Source organism: Podarcis melisellensis (genome assembly GCF_964234715.1).
Source record: "Podarcis melisellensis genome assembly, chromosome: 3".
Classification (NCBI taxonomy): Eukaryota; Metazoa; Chordata; class Lepidosauria; order Squamata; family Lacertidae; genus Podarcis; species Podarcis melisellensis.
This window is the reverse complement of record NC_138530.1, coordinates 100,550,964-100,572,398: the sequence shown is the minus strand read 5'-3', so window position 1 is coordinate 100,572,398 and position 21,435 is coordinate 100,550,964. Positions and strand designations below refer to the sequence as shown.

Genomic DNA, 21,435 nt, shown 5'->3' with positions numbered 1-21,435 from the left:
AAGGTAAGACAGGGAATACGCAGGAGAAATGATTTTTAGGAGATATGGAGGGTGTTTGTAGAATTTGTGCTGTTAAAACGGAAAGGGGTCAAACCATCACAAGAGGTGTTGAAATTTTGGGAGGTTGAATAGTTACAATGGAATGGTCTCGGTGGTGGGGTGCACATTTTTATTATTATTTATTTATGATTTTTTAAAAAAGTACTGTGATACTGGAAAAAACACCATATATATAATTAGTCTAAATATGCAATGTATTGTCTTGTTCCCTGACAGACGCCTTGCATTTCAAAGACAGAGAATCAGCCACAAGGATTAGCAACCAGCGTCAGGTGGGGACAGACACCCATCAATCAGTCTACCCCCTGGGACACAGACGAACCCCCATCCAAACAGATGAGGGAGACTGAAAACCCAGGTATTCTTTCAGCCTTATTTGTAATTCTGTTGGGTGGGTGGGTGGAGGGATTGTTCAAAGCAAATTCAATATGCTTTCTCCAATTACCTCTCTAAATAAGACTTTATCACGAGTCCTTTTTTCATGCTACAGCTGGCTTTTCTTTCTAGTTGTAAAGACCCCCTCAGGTTACTCCTATGTCAGGGTTAATATAAATGTATTAAGATGCCTGCAAGTTCATTAAAGCATTTTCTTTTCCCTTCTCCACCAGGGTAGCAAACAAACAAACAAACAAACAAACAAGCAAACACACAAACACAAAAAAACTCGCCACTGCATAATATGTTAAGAACTCCTTTTATGTCCAGAGCCACCTGAAATGATTTCCAGCTTCCAGACACATATCATACAATGTGCAGCTATGCCAGACGCCTAATTACAATCTCTTTGTAGTGGCTGCAACACGGTTATTATACGCGCCAAGTGTTTGTCAGGGAGCCATGAAAACACGTTGGGGAAAGAGGATAATTTTCTTGGAAGCATATACTTAAGCTACACAAAGCTGCAAAGCGCATAACATTGTAAACATTCTGTATTGCTAGCTGATCGCTATTTTCAACATTTGCACTCTCCTGCCATGTCGTAGTCCTTCCAGGCACTTGCCAGTTTGGAGTGGTTCCAGATCCGTCTCCCCACCACCATCTCCTTTGGGGTTGCAGGAGGGACGGGCTCAGCAGGGGAAATTGAATACTAGCAGCATTGTACAGAGAGAGAGTATTGGGCCTTCCTTTTCCAAAAATTGTTCTTATTGCTAGCTTTCCTTTTTCCAGGTACAGCTCCATGGGTTACAACAGTTGCAGCAGGTAGCCAGCCAACTCTTATCACTCATTCTTATGGGATGACTCAACCTCCGACCTTCAGCCCAGCCGTGAACGTCCAAGCCCCTGTCATTGGAGTTACACCCTCACTCCCTCCTCACGTTACCCCCCAGCTTCCATTAATGCCAGCTCATTACCAGCTTCAGCAGCAGCCTTCACAGCCTCTGAGTAACATGGTTGTGAACCTGCAAAGCCAGCCTCTGTACACTAACAGCCAGCCCATTACAATGTCTTCTATGACCGGGGTTGGTCAGGTGACTCACCCGGGCCACAGTGCAGTAGGGAATGGTCATATGACTTGTCCTATCCTGCCTCCACCACCACCTGCTTTGCCTTCAGCCGCCCTACCTAATAGCGTTCCGGCTACCAATGGGCAGGCAGCTCCTCAGCTTCCTCCTAACCAGACGGGCAGTCAGGACAGCACAAATGGCGTGCAGATGCTACGGACGGTTGGTGTGGGAAAGTACGAGTTTACGGATCCTTGGCACCCAAAAGGTAAGTTAGCCCAGAATTCCTCATGCTTTCCATGCTTTGTACTTTGCACTCTGAGATAGAACATGTGTTTGACCAAACTGCGCGAGGCAGTGGAAGACAGGAGTGCCTGGCGTGCTCTGGTCCAGGGGGTCACGAAGAGTCGGACACGGCTAAACGACTAAACAACAACTTTGGGGTTATGTGTACTTTGGGGACGTAATGTGTCAACAATGTTCAAGTTCTGCCAAAAACCCTACATAAGAGGCAGCCTTGCCAGTTAAGAGTGTCCACAGTATTGATGTTCCTCTGCCAGTATTCCAGCACCAGTTTCCTGTCTTGTGTTCTGTGGCAGCTTTTCATAAAGATGGCAAACTCCTTCCTCTGAGAAGTCGGGGGAAACTATGCACTGGTTTCAGCACTGATTGACATTTTCTAGGGTACCTCAAACAAGCACTGATTGACATTTTCTAGGGTACCTCAAACAAGCAAAGATACACATCTCAAAGTTCATGAGACAGCTGTCACTCGTTGCCTTAGAGTCCCCCTCCCCTCTCGTGAGGAACACTTATGTAAAAACCACCCCATTGTCTTTCTAGGTTAAGTTGTGGCTTTTGAATCAGTTATATGACACTTGATAATTTCCTCCTATTCAGCGTGGTGTGTGGGTGTGTATGGACTGGGCTAACATTCTACTTGGCTCTGGACACTGGGTAAGGTTAGCCAACCCAACAAGAGCCTCTAAGGTGGTACTTCAGAGTGTGTTGATTGAAATTGACCTGTGATCTGGTACTAACTCTTCAAGAGACTATCAGGCCAGGAGCAGTAGTTATTTGATCCAAAGAACCAAATGCATCTGATCCATGTTGGGAAATTAGGATGGCAGGAAATCTGCACTAGAAAATCCCATAGGGGTTCTGCATGCTACCGCTACACACACTTCTATTTCCCTCATATCGACTTCACAGCCCACCCCTCAAATCTGCCCCAGGGACAAAAAAAAATTGAGAGAATTATGTGGATTGTTGTGTAGTGCTGTTCATATATACCTTGCTGACAGTCCACTATGTGAACATTAAGTGTGACATTGCATGTTAAGTTTCTTTTAGTTTACAGTATTCTCTTGTTATGTTCTCTGGGCAACTCTGAATCTGATAAGAACACAGCGGCTCTCCCTGACCATGTCGTTGAAAATGCATTCGCTTTCTGAGGGAAGGTTAGGCTTGTGGGATGATGCTACATTATTTAAAACAAAAAAACAGAGCAGCTCACATCACCTGTTACATGCAGCCATATCCACAGGGACAAAGCATGACTGTATCTCACGCTAGGTTGAGATTACCCCCTGGAAGGTAACAAGCGAAGAGGTGCTTTGACTTGCATTGCTTCTGTGAATTCTAGGACATCTCTTTAAAACTGCTGCAGAAATCAGATGCAACCGTGTTGTGTTTGGAAATTCATTCTTCCTCCCAGCACTAGAGTGCTGATTTAATTTAATCTTTGTGTGCTCTGTTTTATTTTTCAAATTAACCTGTCTCTCCTTAACAAGTATTTAGTGTTCCCCATATGAAACTGAAATAGAACGGAGCTTAAGAAAAATCTCTTAAGTCAGTATAGAAGATCACAAAGGCTCCATTAAGTCTGCTAAGCTAATTGTACACATGAACAGTGCCCATGTTTTATTTATATATTAAAATCTTTCGTGTAGCTTGATACCAAAGAAACTTCATTACTATTAAATACCTTTCATTTGCATATGAGGAAATTCATTCCAGTTGTCCAGCTTTTAAGAACAGTTGCTTCACGCCCTGATTTCTAAAGCAAAGTACTTGAGTATTTTCAGGTTTTTACTACTTAAAAAATATGAGATGAAGTGACTTTGAAGGATCTTTGCTATCCATATATTTCTTATTATTTCCAAGAGAATTAAGTTCATACCTTATTCCCTTCCTCAGTAAAAAATGTCATATATAACACCATATATTTAAAATGTTAAAGAGATTTCACAATCCAAAATTTAAAGAAAATATTGAATATTTTGGCAGGGTGCCTCATTTTGATTCTAGAGTTTTAAATTTATTTATTACTGGTTGACCAGAAAAAGCAGCTTGGAGCAGCCTCCAAGTGTTGAAATCTTTCCTCGAGATAAATAATTTGCCCATCCATTTTTTTAAAAGTTGAGGGTTTGTCATCATGATTCCCATTGTGGTTTTTACCATAAATATCTATAGGCATCTGTAGGCCCAAAGTTATGGTCTGAAGGAACATGAGGCTATCCTCTTTCTGAAGCCAAGCAAATCATGGTCTGGATAGTGCCCAAACGGTGCACTATCCAGAAACCACATGTAGGGAGTTCAAATGTAGAGATGAAAGCAGGTATTAGTTTTAACTGATGACAGCTGTCAATCAATTAGCTCTACAGTTTTGCATAAATTGTAAGGTGGGCAGCTGTTTTCCTGTGAGTTAGATTTTACTATCTTCTTATTTATCAGATTAATTTGCTCAATGATAAAGAGAGATAGTGAAACATCCATATATGATTTATTATGTAGGTTGATGGGTGTGTGTGTGTGTGTGTGTAAATCAGGGTTTACCAATCTTGGGTCGCCAGCTGTTGTTGGACTACAATTCCCATCATCCATGACCACTGATCCTGCTAGCTAGGGATGATGGGAGTTGTAGTCCAACAACAACTGGAGACTCAAGGCTGGGAAACCCTGGTGTAAATAAACATATATACACCCAAAGAGGGAGAGAAATTCTAATTCTTTAAAAGCTTCATTTAGACACTATAATACTGATTGTCAGGTCTAATGTGGAACAAGCGGATATAAAATCTACTTAAATAGAGGAAAACCTCAGTCCAGCAAGGCAGAAGACTATAAGCTCTTGCCATGTTTAGCATGAGATATCCCTCATATAAACCACCTCAAGTTCATAAGAAGAGTGGTTTGATTTCTCTCTCAGGGGCTTTGTGTCTTTAAAGCCTGGCTAATTTCAGAGTTGTGTGTGACAGACAGCTTTCTCTCAGATAGGGAGATTGGAAGCACAGCTACGCAATGTCAAAATGGTTCAAACGTGCAGGGAGAGCTGCTTCACTATCAGTTTTTGAAACGAGCTTTTCTGCCTCATTTTGGGTGAACCTTGGCCGGTGTTGCAAGGAAGTTCTGCTGCAGATGTGCTTTGAGATCCTTTTCATTACATTCCCATCATTATTCCTCCCACCACACAGACACGCGCTAGCCCCATTTTTGTTTCTGCTTGACAATCCGCCTGGTATGGAGTAATTACTTCACAATTCCCTAAATGAAAAGAACACATCTTGCCAGTCAAAATAAGGGATACTGATGTTTTTATACATCATTAGTGAACTGATTTAAAATTTCACATTTTGTTTTCCCTAATTATGTTTCATTTGGCTGAGCTGTATTCCTGCAGGGTCTGCACTAGAAATGCACTTACTCAAATGTTTCTTCTTAATAGCCTGTTTCTGCTTTACAAGTAAACAAATACATGGCAAAAATAATAACAATCTCAACCCAATATAAAAAGGTTATGCGGAAGATATTCCATTTGCAATAGGTCAATGGTCTTTTTTGACATACAGCTTGAAATTAAGTCAAGTCCATTTAATATTATTTAAATTGTAGTAACAGTTACATTGTATTTTGTTATACTTTACGAAACCTATCTTTCAGTCTTTATTCCTTTCTTTTCATTGAACCATGTCCCAAATGAAGATTTAATTGGTCTCTTACAGCTGCTGGTGATGCTGGAGAGATGTTGAGAAATTTTAAGTGATTTTTTTTTTTTTAATGCTGTGAATATGTTGAAGATTAGCCTGTTTGCAAACATTGGGCAACTGGTACTTTGTCAATTACTTCAAAGAATTGTATTGCAAAAATATGCAATTTTTAATTAAATTAAAAATAATGCTGTTCTATATTAAATGCTTGATAGCTCTTTCCAAGCATTTTTTATATATATATAAGGCAAGTTCCATCATTATGAGATGCTATATATACAATAAGGGTGGATTCACATAGCTTATTTGGTGCTTTTACCCCTGAGTGGAAATGATTTGACAGTCTACCTTCTACCATGCAGTTAAGCCCAGTTTTATAGCAGTTCTCTGTCACTACTTGAAATCTAGGGAAGATAAGAGATGATAGCACTGGGATTAATAGCATGATTAGAGAGTGTAGATGACTACATCCCCACACCATTTCAGATGCTATATTGACAGCTTTTAAGTGATTAGCTTGTGTCTCCATTGTAAGCTTGTGTCTCCATTATAAGTGTCATTGACATCCATACTAGAGTGCATTTCAGATAAAATTGCACGTTTAATTCCCACTGAAAATTAGGGTAGATGGATGGTTTAATTCTTCTTTTTAATCAGCAGGATAACGTCAAATATATTTATATATTTCAGATGGCATGTTTATGAGAATCCTGAGGAAATGGTGCAAGTTACATTAATTTAATAATCAAATGCTACGATGTTGATAGAATGTATGTACATCTTTTAAGAGTCGTTTTTAATCAGGCTGGGCAATTACAGAATATCTGGATTCCTGCCCGTCAGTGAAAGCTTTCCATTGTTTTAGAGTCACAGACTGCTGGAAAACTGGAAAGAACATTCAAAACATAATGTGTGGTTCACTCAGTTTTACTAGCAAATCATACTTTCAGTATTTTCACTCATTAAAAGAGACTTTATTATGGTTAGATTTGGTCTAACTCCGCCAACCCGCTACATAAGGTCTTGGTTAATCAGAGCAATTCGTGGAAATCAAGTGACCACTTAACTTTGGCAAAGTAACTCCTAAATCTGTTTTATGTAACCAGCTCCACAGAACACGTAAAGAACTTCCTTGAAACCCAAAAGCAAAAACTGGCAGGTTTTGGGTCTGAAAGAAAATGTGTGCTGGACGCTGAAAACAACAGAAAACAGCTCCTTATGTTTCATTTTACTGGGTGTTTCTGGTGTTAGCTACCACCTCCTTTTCATCCTTCTCAAGGTCTAATTTGTTTAATTAATAGATTTTTACACCATGCACTGGGCTTCAAGCACTCACTTCTCAAAAGAAAATTAAACTCTGCAGGTGGCCTGAATCAGTCCCTGGTTATAGGAAAGAGGGAAAGAAACAGCAATGGGCTGTTGGAATATGGTAATGTGAAATAATCTGCACCACATTACTCTACATTCCTATGTGTATTTATTTACTGGGTATTTCATAAAATTTGTGCACCGCTTGATTGTAAATACAAAAACCCTCAAAGCAGTTTACAAAGCATAAAACAGTAAAATCAACCCAAATACGAAAGTTAAAATTCTAAAATACAGATTAAAAATTTTACCTGGATTTTCTAAGCATCTGGGTAGGGTTGTCTAAATGGGAATGTTTTTAGTAGGCGCCAAAAAGAATACAGTGAAGGCGACTTCTTTATCTCAATAGGTAAAGGTAAAGGGACCCATGACCATTAGGTCCAGTCATGACCGACTCTGGGGTTGCGGCGCTCTTCTCGCTTTATTGGCTGAGGGAGTCGGCGTTTGTCCGCAGACAGTTTTTCTGGGTCATGTGGCCAGCATGACTAAACCGCTTCTGGCGAACCAGAGCAGCGCATGGAAACGCCGTTTACCTTCCCACCAGAGCGGTACCTATTTATCTACTTGCACTTTGACGAGCTTTTGAACTGCTAGGTGGGCAGGAGCAGGGACCGAGCAACGGGAGCTCACCCCATCACGGGGATTTGAACTGCTGACCTTCTGATCGGCAAGTCCTAGGCTCCGTGGTTTAACCCACTGCGCCACCCGCGTCCATATCTCAATAGGTAGGGAGTCCCAAAGTGTGGGTGCTGCCACACTAAACAACTGAGTTCTTAAAAATGTGGAACAGGCATTATGTGGCACCTCTAGTAGTTACAGTTCTGCCAGATGACTTGCAGTTGGGTGGTGCCTTGATTGTGTCACACTGTTTCGTTAAAAACAAAAAACAGTTAGAGTTCGACAGCATCTGGAAGGCCACAGGTTCGCCACCCCTTCTACAAAGAAAATGGCTCAGCCAAGAAGATACTAAGCTTGGTCACAAGGAGATCAGAGATTATGCCACTCCACTGCTTCCTTCAAAATGCACACAGGCCATTTCCCTTTTGGGAGTGTTTGCACAGTTCACTCCTAGACACTAAGCATGCCTCAGACAAATCACTTAAGACTTGTGTTTTGCTGTCAAACTTCTTCTTCGTTGAACAAACCTTTACTCTTGTTACCTACAAATTAGCCTTGAGAGGGACTGCATGTGCAGATTTTTGTCCGACATTCTGAGTTGAAGAACTAAGAAATTATCGTTGCTTTGTAATACCTCCAAGAATTACATGTTGGACCATTTCAGCAGCGTCAGTGGTTCAGAATATTTGCTTGTTAAATAAGCATGGGGTATATGCATATAGAACTCCGCATGCCAGGACCATCATGTCTCAGATGTTTTGAGACTACAATTCCCATAATCCCTGATCACTGGCCCTGCTAGCCAGGGATGATGGGAGTTGTAGGCCAAAAAAACATCTGGAGGGCCGAGGCTGAGGAAGCCTGCTATAGCCCTTTCATTCCTTTTAGAGGTGAGTGGGTACCGGGCGCATACATTGTGTCGCATGCTGAGACATATGCATGCCCACCTGTGTTTCTGTATAAACCAGATTTAATTATTCCACGGTCTACTCTTGAGGCAGCTTGGTTTCCTCTTCCTCAGTACTTGTATTATGTTATCCATTCTCCCCTTGGTGAAGAGCCATTCACTACATAAACAAGATTACATTTCAAGTCATGTCTGCGAACTGCTCCGTGTGTAGAAAAGGTAAGTTAAGAGAGAGATTTGATAAAACTTGGTTGATGGATAATTATATGAAATTCATCAGATGCATTACTGGGAAATTAGAAGTTGTTGACTGCAGGCCTTTCCTTTCTGATGCATAATTGGTCTTGGGAGGATGCATATTTTTAGTTTTGTAAAAATAGATGATATTGTTCCTCTCCAGTAATTATTTGGATGCATATTTTGCCCTTGGAAAAGAAAAAGAAAAAGATTCCAACTGCTGCTGTTTTTCTAAATAAAGTGAATATGGAAGTACTAGCAGATACATCAGCAATGACCATAATGCTAGCTTCTTGATTTCTTGCTTCCATATATAAACACTAAACTGAAATTCTATTTTTTTTTTTTACTCCTTGCTCTCATCATAGTGGGACATATTTTTACAGTACTAAGCTCTGCAGTTGCACAACCCTTATCAATGTCAATAGAACTTTATTTTTATGTTACAGTTTTATAAACTGCTTCGCAGCCCAAGTTATCAGAGTGGTGTCCAATAAGATAAAATGAGGAAAAATACAAAATAGATTATTATTTTTATTAAAAAAAGAGGAAACCATTGCTACTATTATACAATTAGTATTCCATAAAGCGACTGAGCCACACTTCAGGGAAAGACTTCTCAAACAAAAATGTATTCAGTACCCACTAATAAATAATAATAAAATATCACTGTATTAGTGTGTTGCTAAGGATGATGGCATTTCCACACAAGCATAGCAGCATAGGACAGATTTATACATTTTATAAAAGCGTAACTGAACTCTGCAACACTCGACAAAAGGCCATTTAGTTTTTGGTACAGAATCATTATTTTACTTTCCTCTATAGGCTGTCTTTTTGACATACCATGGATAGCAAGAAGAAGTGAACTCTTAGCATTATCCATCAAAGGTTTCTTTAATTCACTTTCACAATGATGAAGGGGCACAGAAGATGCCTCTTGACTTTAAGGATTAAGACAGTTCTGCGTTTCATCAAAACCAGGAAATCATTTAACCATTCCCCCCTTCCAGTCCAAGCACTTGGAATTAAAGAGCAGGAATGGGTGGGGAGCAGAATCTGAGGTCAATTAATATAAAAGAAGCCTTTTAAGTGTATTTTAATTTCTAACAAATCTTGTTAATTTGCGAGGAAACCAACTTCTCTCTTTTAATATTCTTCAAGAAATTTCTAAGAAGGGGTGTCATTTGCTGCCTGTTTACAATATGCAGACCTGAGGCATAACCTCATGCAGCAACTGTATCTTTTTGTGTATTAAGAGCTTCGCTTAAACTGTGGAACTCATGGCCACTGGGATAAATGTCACAGTGTTAGAACAAATGGCCTTTCGAACAGGTAATGTATAAATAAAGATAATAATTCTACTTCAGGAACAAGCTACCTAGTGTACCTCTAATTGCTTTGTTCTGGGATGTATATACATTATGTGTCCATTCAGTGTAGCGTTAGGGTTATAATTCCGCCAATCTCTCCCTCCCCCTTCTGTCCCCATGCACTATTCTAGGGGTACTCCCCACCTTTCATCGTGAATTCTGGGGAGGTAGGGGATAAGCAGATGAAGGAGAAATGGGGTAAGCCTCGTTGTTCTAGTCAGAGTCCTTTCTGGTCCATTATCCAGGTGGTGAACTTCCAGTGTCATTTGGATAGCATCTGTGGAAATGGACACTAGGTTTGAGCCCCTATGACAACCCTTCTGTTGTTAGAGCACTGGAAATTATTGAACTAAATATTCATTTCACCATAGTGGGGGGAAGATGGTGGCCACCTGAATGTTCATTGGCGCACTTGGGGAATTTCCTCTCAGTGCAGAGACCAGATTTGTAGAGCAGATTTTCCTCAGGACCAAAACGGGAAGAAAGGGTTAAAATGTGAGAAAGGTGACCCACAGTACTCTCTATTCTACATCCCTAAACTGGTTTGGGCATTCAGGACTCAAAACTCAAGACGAATTCACATTCCTAGGCATATCACAGTGGGTATCCTGTGAAGAGAGTGCTTGAATACTGTAGCCAGAATAGCACCCTCTGGATATTTTAAGACAATTCTCATCATCAGTTTGAAAGAGGTGGATTTGCTTAGTGTGGAGAAGGGATGTTTAAAAGGGAAACATCAAATGCCACATACTAAATAATACTATAGAAGAAACATCAGCATGCTGAAGGATTTTGTACCTTGGCTGTCCTTTGAAAGATGGGCCCTGGGAGGCAGGAAGGGGAGGAAGACAATGCAAGATATCACCCTCTCCAGAGGGCATGCTTAATGCTCCCATGGCGAGTTATCAAGCGACTCTTGTGTCACTAGCCTAAAAAGAACGCCCTTTTCCAAGGCGTGATATCTTAATAATTTCCCTTTTCCTAAAGTGTAAGCAGAATCCACAGTCACTTCCCTTCACTGTTACAAAACAGTGGGTGGAGTCATAAAGATGCCCAAAAGCATTTAAATCATTCCTGATCTTAATCTTTTAAATGTTCCCTAAGACTGTCAGGGAGCATTATCAGCACAGAATGCAGATGCTGATGAGAAAGTCTACTTACATCTCCATCCACTTTCTCTCTCACTCCCTGAATGATCAAACCAAAGGAGATCTCTATGCCTCTAGAGCCCTAGTGACCAAGGAGCCAGCAGAGAGAGGTGTCACAATGAAGGGCGTGTCACAAGGACTTCCGCAACCTAGCAACCACCAGCACTCAACTGACACTACTAAATTGCTAAGTTTTAATCCACATTCAGCTTTTTACAAATATGTAAAATGAAACGGGCAACTCTCCCACCACAAACACACACCTCTTGCTTCTAAGTTCTTCATCTTTCAAGTAGACTCAGACCAGACTTCCCTCCAAATAGAAGACTATTCTCTGTAAAGTAGAGAGCCATGTGTTACTTCTGTCAGGGACAGAGGGAGCAAGATTCCTGCAGCTGGTGTTTCTCTGGCCAATGCTGTAAATCCTCTGAGAGAATTTATGCCTCACCAACCTCAGGTCTGCCCTCGGGCAACTCACACCTGCCTGCCTTCTTACTGCCAGCTTCCTTCTCAGCCTTTATGTTGCCCTTTATAACTCAACAGGAAGGAGGATGGGGACAAAATAGTTGGCTCTGCCTGACTCTGGCCACAGCTACTGTTGATCTCCCTGCCTTCCACTTTGCCAGTTTCCATGGGCAAAAGCCACCTCTGAGCAGAACCGTGAAGGATAACATCATTTTACGTATTCCGGGACATCACAGGGGTGACCACAGCTGAGGTAGGAACCAGTTAGTTCCAGGCACATGTAATGGCAGCCCAGTTTGGAAATGAGTCAAATTGTGATCTTCTGAGTAGATATGTTTAGGATCAGGTTGTAAGGGGACAAGTGTAAACACTACAGAAGGACAGTTGAGAAAAGAAGAATGATAAAGTTTGGCGTGGCATGAGTAAGGAGGAAGTTGAAAGAGGTCAGGCTTAAAGGCTGGCTGATGCAAACAAGCGTGGGGGAAGGAGTCGCTGTATTTAATCCTGAGGCACAGTTAAAAGCTCCTTAATGTGCTCAAATTGGCATGGAGTGAGAAAAATGGGGCATAGATCATCTCCGTCCAGGAATAAAATAGGAGCTGATTCCTGAAATTGCAGGTCATACAGCAAGGTTGTTTTAAAATGAATGGATTAACTGCAAGTAGATTTCAAAGACAGGCAGGTATAGTGCAGCCTAAGAAAAGGAAGAAAAACGAACCCGGTAACTGCAAATATATTATTAACTTCGGAAAAAATCATGTAAGAGCTTAGAGGAACAAATATTGAATGGGGAAAGGGCATGGAAAAAGACTGCAAATGGGAGATAATAGATGATAGCAAATGAAGATTGTTCCAGACTAATCTGATGTGATTAGAAATAATTGTGCAACATAAATTTCATAACGCCGCCCCCCCCCCAATTTCCTAAAATCTTATTGGTGAAGATACTTTACATCGCCAGTTGAGTCACATGAAAAGGGTTTGCAGATAATTGTCCATGTGGAAACCAAGATTAAAAAATAATAATTCTGCACAGTAGCGTTTTAGACCTGAGTGGTCTTTATCCAACATGTGCCAATCTGGGTTTAAACGTTACAGCCTTTACATAAAGCATGACCACAGAAACTCCCCCCCCCCCCGGCTTCCACATTTCAGCCTGGGTGGATTAAAACTTTTGGACCAGCCCTTGGGAGATTTACCGATTTAGGTCTAACTAATCTCGTGACCAGCTCCAGGTTTGAGAAGGCCCATAGGGAGTTCCCTCTGTCTGGACCGGTCCTACTTGGCAGCAGGATGAAACTTCTGGTGGCATTTTAAGTTGGGGTAGATGATGGCAATAATTGACCTCTGAGCACTGCAACTGGACTCCTTAAAAGTGTTGGCTCTCGTAGGTGGGATGCCATTTGGACTTTTGTTTCCAGCATCGAAATGCCTTTGTCCATGTGAGGGCTTGTCTTGCAATGCATCAGTGCAATTCTTTTTTTTAACATTTTACATTGGTCCAGTTCATTGTGGGGAGAACCACCGTGGTGGCTTTTCTCATTAGAACGTGTTCTTCATAATAGTCTCTGGGATAATTTGGAGGTGTTATTTCCCTTTGATTCAGAAATTAGAAGCACTAATGAATGGCCAGCATGGAAGGCACTAATGAATGACTAGCAATGTTTCTATAAACATTTGGAGGTACTTTAAAAGATTTCCTTGGTCCTAATGTTCATTGAAGTCATTTGCTTTAATGACTATAGGAGAAGCAGAGACCTGCTTGCACAAGGATCAGATTTCAATACAAGGCGTGCACTGTTAGCTGTTCTCCTCAATTAGAAAGATATCCCTATTTTGAGCATATGGGTCTCATGTTTTTAAAATGCATGGCTCTGCTGAACTCAAGACCATCCTGGAGATTTTTTGTGTGTATGATTATGCAGTTTGAGAAATTCTGAACTTTGAAATGTGTAATTTCTGTTCCACTGCCAAGTTAATTCCTGCCCGTGTGGCAGATTGATTTAGTAAGCTGTTTACATCACTGAAGTGAATGATCTTTTTAAAAGTCAATTTTGTTCTCATTTGGGTTTTACTGGTTTTTGGACCAACTCCCAAGGGTTATGAGAAGCCATTAATGGAAAAGAATTAGTGAAGAGACAGTTCTTCCCACTCACTGAAAGAACAAAATTGAGGGGAGCCAGGGAACCAAACTCACATGAATGTAATTCCCAATTTCAATCTTCTTTGTATTATGGGTCATTACCTGTTAATTGACTAAATAGCAGTTCTCTATGAATGAAAAGTTTTGTTTAGCTTTTATAATGAAGACAGATGATATAATTAGTATCATTTCTGTTTTGGAAATAATGAAAGCATTGCATCTGTGAGATGCAGCTTCCAGCCTCCATAATATGAAAAAATAACTCTTCCTTTAAAAAAAAACAAAAACTAGCCACATGCATATTGTATGTGTTTAATTAAAGTAAGAATAGCCTGAAAGTGGTAATGACAGGTTCTTAGTAGTTTCTTAATTTTTCTTTCTCTCAAGCAGTCGTTTTCAAAATTCTGCCTTCAGGGACCAAGTCGTCATGGAGGCTGAGGAACATCTCTGAACACCTACTGTGGAATCTTGCATGTTGTAGAAGCCTTTGGTATATGTTGTGGGTCTCCACCCCATGTGAACAGAATACACAACCATTCTCCTGTGCACAGGGCCTGCCTGAGGCATTTTGGCACCTGAGGCAACTTTAAAAATTGTGCCCCGAGAACCGTAGATTGTTAAGGGTCCTACACACCCAGACCAACAGAAGGAAGAGTTGTGCCTGCTTCTTAGAGCAAAGCCTTTGGCATAAACTGCATCGCTGCTGTATATAGTGCTTCTCTCACTGAATATACAGTGGGACCTTGGGTTAAGTACTTAATTCATTCCGGAGGTCCGTTCTTAACCTGAAACTGTTCTTAACCTGAAGCAAAGTTCAGGTTTGGGGCCTCCTGCCGCCGTGCTGCCAGAGCCCGATTTCTGTTCTTATCCTGAAGCAAAGTTCTTAACCTGAAACACTGTTTCAGGGTTAGCGGAGTATGTAACCTGAAGCGTATGTAACTTGAAGCGTATGTAACCCGAGGTACCACTGTACAGTTCAAAACAATATGCAGTTCAAGAATGGGAAAGGAAGTGGTGCTAGGGCCCCTTCACCTTAGTTTTCTGCATTTTACACAACAGTGGCAGCCTTCACAGAGAGGGGTTTGTGTAGGCTACAGCTGATGTGCAAAACACAGAATACAAAGGTGGGGGTTGGGTGGGGGAGGCAGAGGAACCAGCACAGGAAGCCTTGAATGCTCCTCATCTGGGCGAGAACAAACACATGAAAGTAATTCAATTGAAATGCAGGAGGTTTATTTACAAATGAGGGGAAATCAGGCGCAGGAGAGAAGGGGGAAGCAGAAGACCAAAGCAAGGCAATAAACGAAAGCGAAGTGTGCGCACACACTTACTTGTAAGTAAACCTCTTTGTTTAAACACACAGAAGGATGGAAATGGTAAGTGCAAATTGCATTTAATGATTGCAAAACCAGGAAGCAATGCTGGGCAGGGATGCCTGCCTTTTGCTAGGACTCTGAGCCGAAAGGGAGGCACCTGAAAGGTTTTGCTTGCTGGTCTCTCTCTGCGATGGGGATGTGGGAGCAGGAAGCAACACTGTGCTTGCTTGTCAGAAATGGGCATCAGCTGCAGAAGCAGCAGCAGCTGATCTTCCGCCCCTGTGGATTCTGCGCTCGAGGAGGTTGCTTCATCTTGGGTCATGGGGAGGCGCGCTCTGCCTGTGCATTGCAGGGAAAGATCAGTAGTGGTGGGTAAGCTGTCAAGTCCCCGCTCTCTGGCCTAAAGCATGACTAGTGCCTAAAAGAATGGAAGCCATCTAGTTGGACTCTTAAGTGTTTTTATATGTCACTCCATATGGCCTCTGATATGGTTTATAATGAAGAGAATCAAAGTACAATAAAACCAAGTTCAGAAATCTATATTTATGGACTTCAGAACCAAGAGGCCTAATAATATAAACCTTTTAAAATGTTGCTAAATGATTTAAGGGTGTACCTCCCCCCCCCCCAATGCCTTTGGAGGGGTTTAATCTAGATGAGACCAGCTGTGAACTGATGAATGTCTACTTCCTACATTGTTCATTATAGGCACATTTTAATAATGGTTTTTAAATTGTTATTGGCATCTTACTGTTGTCCAGACTGTAAACTACCCTCAGATCAAAGCTCAGGAAGAACCGTTTAGAAATTGAAGTAATAAATAAAAGGTTTGAAAATAAAATGGAGGGGTGCAAACATTTGACAGCAAACTGGAAGCTGGGTGAAATAAAATGGGTTTGACAGCCTATAGTTTGACAGCCGAGGGAACCAACCGAAGCATTCTAAGGGCAAGTTCTACAACCTCCTTCTGGAATACAGAAGGCCCTGTATTTTCTAACAAACAGAATAGCGGTGTAGTAGATATCAGGAGTAGGCAGTATGTGGGCATGGTATTGCATTATAACTTTTTTACAATGCGCTTAAAGACATTTTGAGAAAAAGAATTGTTTTATTCAGCTGCTGCTATAACACATTTCTCACCAAAATTGGGAGCTGCTGATGTGAGATGTTCTAATTTAAAACAAACAGAATTTCTTTACTTTGGAAAGTAGCTGTTGCAACAGACCCAGACTTTCCTACTCTAATTGCAGAATAACTTTGGATGCTTATAAAAACGTTAGGAAATATAATACAGTTAATGAGGCTCTTCTTATAACAAAATGAAGATAATCAAGGAAAGAAATTATATATTATAGGTGTTAATGAGCACCAATAATACATGTTTATCCATATGTATTCTGGAATTCTACATATTTTTTTGCAAATATATATTTATCTGCAGGTGGGGAAGAACATGAATATCTCATGTCTAAGTTTGTCAAATCCAAGGGGAAATTATTTTGCTTTTTGCCTTCAGCTACTAGCAACTTAGGAAAAGATTAATGTTACAGGCGGAAACATTATGGAACACCTAAATTAGATGCTGCCTTCTTAATGGTTGCAGTCTTGTGTAATGAAGCTCCACTTAAACCCAGTAGAGACTTGTGTGCACGTAAGTGCACAAAGGATTATGGTTACTGTTTTGAATTTAGTATTTTTCTGTGATAGCATATGCCTTATCTGATGGGTCAAGCCCTACCTGCGTTGGTTGTTCCTTTTTAGTTTTTAGTGTGTGATAATTCTGATTGAGGTGAGCAGTTTATACCATGTTAATGAGTTATTAACATCTTCCGATGGATGAACTTCAGGTGGCAGCCATCACTCAGAGGAGATAAAAACAACCAGATTATTTCATGGTGGTGTCAGTCGTACGTGGCTGTGCCTTTTCCCACCCACCCTCTCCTGAAGTGACTTTTCTTTTTTTCCTTTTTTTCTTTTTTAAAATAACTTATTATTCAAAATTAAAACAAAACCTATTATCCAGAAACATATCATCCTTATTTCCCTCCCATTTTTCCTCCTTCCCCTTCCCTCCCCCCGCAGAACCCACCCCCCGACTTCTCTCAGTTCCAGTCTTTGATTTCTCTAAAAATGCTGTTTTCTGCATGTTACACAGTTGTATAGATCCTCAAACTATTTAACTGATTATTATCAATAAAAAGTTTGTGAATGTTTATTCAAAACCAGTCCAGCTCGCTTTGTTGTGTCTTCAAATACTTTGTAAAGGGTTCCCATTCATCTTTAAAGTCACAGTTATCCTTGTCCCATAGCTTGTATGTCAGTTTTGCCAGTTCTGCATAATCCATCAATTTTTCTTGCCATGATTCTTTAGTTGGGGTTTCTTCAGTCTTCCATCCTTGTGCTATTAAAACTCTCGCGGCCGTTGTCGCATACATGAAGATGTTTTTCAACTTTTTTGGCAGATCTTTCCCTACAATCCCTAATAAAAATGCTACAGGTTTTTAAACAAATGTTAAATGGAACATTTTCTTCAATTCGTTGTATATCTGAAGTGACTTTTCTAGCAGAAAATGGGCCATTTGCCCACTGTTGCATGCCTTTTGAATGTAAGATACCTTTTAGCCCTGATAGCTTAGCATAATAGAAAATGTATTGTAGGCACCTCGAACAAACTGGGTGACATTTTTTTTAAAAAAGTTCACTAAGAATTAAAGCTGTTATGATGCAGTCATCCTTGATGATAGTGATCATTCTGAAACAAATCTGCCTTGGCTTTCTAGCTAGTGACTTTCTGTGAGCTTGGCCTGGTACTTAAAAGGGGGTTCAGTGAATCCCCCTTTAACTTAGTGAAGTGAGCACCCTGTGCAAAATGGCAGGACCAGTATGCGCCGTGCACTCTCCCAATCAGAAGCACCGTATCCAGGCACCACTCCTCAGCCAGCAAAGCACCCTTCACAGAGTGAGAGAACATTGCAGAAGCCCCTGGGAGAATAATCTCACTTGAACCTTTCCAGGAGGAAAGTTGGGCAGGAGGCTTAGGGAAGTAGTAGCAACAGATGAGGTGGATGTTCTGGCCAGGGAAAGTTTTGCTCTCAGGCTTCTTCCACAGTAAGCTGGCATGACTTTAAATGTGAAGCTCACCACTACTCCCCTCTCAGTTAGTGTGACAGGGTCCTTCAGCCTGTGGAACCTCCAGCTACTGTGCAGGGGAGAAAGCAGTGGCATAATGGCCAGGAGACTTCAGCCCCTGAGCAAGTTAGCCATGTAATATCCAGCTCACAGACTGTAAAGGCTGGGAATTCTTAACCGTTGTTTTTGTGTGTGTGTGTGTTTTGTACTAGTTAAATGGGGAATTCTACTCTCCTTAATTGAGGCTAACATCACCTGAAGAGTTAGGTTTGTAGTTTGGGAGTGCTCCTGGACCTAGCTTTCAGAATATCAGGTAGTGCCTCTGTCTTAGAGCATCTTCACACACGTTTGAATGATGTGCCAACTGCACCTATTCCTGTACTACCTGGTTTTAATTTGGATGGTTGGATGGTTTTAATTTGGATGGTGAATTACATGCTGCCTTTGAAGAATTGTGTAAAATTAATACGGCCTCAGTCACCTGTGGTGGTGTTCTGCTGTTCTACAGAAATGTATTCCAGCCCCCTTGTGCCTTCTGAAAAGCCACTACCAGACCCTCCAAGTGTCCCTGTTTTCCAGGGACAGTCCCAGATTTACAGAAGCCGTCCTGGTTTATGATTTGATCCCCGAATGTCCTGCTTTTCCTTAGGATGTCCCTATTTTAATCAGAGAAATGCTGGAGGGTATGGAGTTATGTGACCCCCGAGTCAAGAAGCAACCTCTAGAATACATCTGAAGGCAGCCCAGTATAGGGAAGTTTTAAAATGCTTAATGTTTTATTATGTTCTTATATATGTTGGAAGCTGCCCAGAGTGGCTAGGGAACCTAGTCAGATGGGCAGGGTATAAATAAGAAAATTATTATTATTATTATTATTATTATTGAATAGGATGTCCCTATTTTCATTGGGACATGGGTGGCACTGTGGGTTAAATCACAGAGCCTAGGACTTGCCGATCAGAAAGTCGGTGGTTTGAATCCCCGCAACGGGGTGAGCTCCCGTTGCTCGGTCCCTGCTCCTGCCAACCTAGCATTTCGAAAGCACGTCAAAGTGCAAGTAGATAAATAGCTCTGGCGGGAAGGTAAACGGCGTTTCCGTGCGCTGCTCTGGTTCGCCAGAAGCAGCTTAGTGATGCTGACCACATGACCCGGAAGCTGTACGCCAGCTCCCTCGGCCAATAAAGCGAGATGAGCGCCGCAACCCCAGAGTCGGCCACGACTGGACCTAATGGTCAGGGGTCCCTTTACCTTAACTTTATTTTCTTTGGAAAAACGTTGGAGGGTATGCACTACACAGTGTTGGGAAGCCTTCCAGAGCAGCATGCGTGATCTGTGAGCCCTCTCCAAGAAGTATGTCCTTTTTATCTTGTAACGGAGAAGCAAGAGCAGGTGGCACAGACATTTGTAAATTAAGTGGCCCGTCCGTTTTGAGAAGAGCAGTGACCTGCCTTTCTATACAATGGCAGGATTCGGACATGATGATGATAGGAGTGGTTATGTGTGCATCTACACATCTGCCATTTCTCCTTCAAAAGAGACATCATTCAAGGGTCTTGACAATAATCTTTTAACTGAAAGCTTGTCAAGGCTAGACGGGGGAGAGTGGTGGAGGTCTGAAACTTTACTTGAGAAAGAGCTTTGGAGATCTTTTTCCACACTCCTCCAATCAACCCCCTACCCCAATCCTATGATCAAGAGGGCATTTAGCTGACACCCATTGTACATTTTGGAGTCCCACTAATTTTAGCTTTCCTCAGTGGGAAATGACACACCATAGCACTGCTACTTCAAAACTGTCACTAATGGATGTATTAAGGGCCCTGAAGTGCATGCTAATGAAGCCATTATCTTGTCCAATAATTCGTGGATTAGAGCTGTCCTCTGCAGATGCGGAACAGCATAGGATTTCAGTGACATCTTTTATCATTTATTCTCACATTACCACTTTAAAGTATCAAAGGAAATCCAAGACACAAACCTAGGTTAGATGGAGCAGTAAAAGACGCACATCAGATCGCAACAGCTGAGAAATGCAGCCCTTGCATTTTGCTTAAAGTACATGGTTGTGTTTGTAAAACAGCTCTGGATTTAGAAAGGGGTTGGAAGTGTAGAAAGCTTAAGTAAGTAAGTGACATATTTTTCAAGGCTGAAAATTAGCGGCGCCTGTTGACTGAATTTAGAAGAGTACCCATCTGACTATTTTTATTTAAAGGCATGCTTTGATGCATCATGGCTTAGAAAAAAATATTTGGACAGCAGACAGGAATGTCACACAGGAGCAGAATCTCTTCTGGAAAATGTAATTATCTGGCCTCATTTTACTGTAGTAGAATCCTGTTAAAAGCATCTGTTCTTCTTACCACTTTAGTTAGAGACGGTCTTCTAAGTTATTCTGTTCATTCATTTCATCTGTCCATTGCCCAAGAACAATAGTTCTCTGAGCAATACTGAAAATCAAACTGATTAAGAACCATAATTCCAAGAAAACAAAAACTGATAAAGTAACAGATAAAACTATGAAAACAGTATAGTTTTTTATTATTTATTAAGTTTGTATACCACCCTTCTTCTGAAGATCACAGGGAGGTTCACAATACAGTGGTACCTCGGGTTAAGTACTTAATTCATTCCGGAGGTCCGTTCTTAACCTGAAACTGTTCTTAACCTGAAGCACCACTTTAGCTAATGGGGCCTCCTGCTGCTGCCACGCCGCTGGAGCATGATTTCTGTTCTCATCCTGAAGCAAAGTTCTTAACCCGAGGTACTATTTCTGGGTTAGTGGAGTCTGTAACCTGAAGTGTATGTAACCTGAAGCATATGTAACCCAAGGTACCACTGTATAGCCATTCCAAAGCAAATATCTAGAAAGTAAAACATCACAGCAACAGTTTTAATTGCAACAGAAAGCCAAAGGGATAAATTCAACAAAACTAAAACAACCATAGTATAAATGCCCAGATTAATTAAATTAAAATAGATGATAGATAGATAGATAGATAGATAGATAGATAGATAGATGATAGATAGATGATAGATAGATGATAGATAGATAGATGATGATAGATAGATAGATAGATAGATAGATAGATAGATAGATAGATAGATAGATGATAGATAGATGATAGATGAAAGACCTCTGAAACAATAGGTCTCTGCCTGCTGCTGGAAAGACATTAAGGTAGACACCAGGTAAGGCTGTCCTGACAAGGAATTTTCACAGCCAGGGGGCCATTACTGAAA

The 21,435-nt window shown here is 41.0% G+C and overlaps 1 protein-coding gene across 1 annotated transcript in view; it reads left to right on the top strand.

Moving 5' to 3' along the window:
• Nucleotides 1-21,435, top strand: part of KLHL29 (kelch like family member 29) — a 425,462-nt gene that overhangs the window by 250,803 nt on the left and 153,224 nt on the right. The window contains exons 4-5 of the mRNA XM_081906134.1: nt 277-418; nt 1,228-1,770. Of these exons, the coding sequence (XP_081762260.1) occupies nt 277-418; nt 1,228-1,770 (685 nt within the window). The remainder of the gene's footprint in view (nt 1-276; nt 419-1,227; nt 1,771-21,435) is intronic.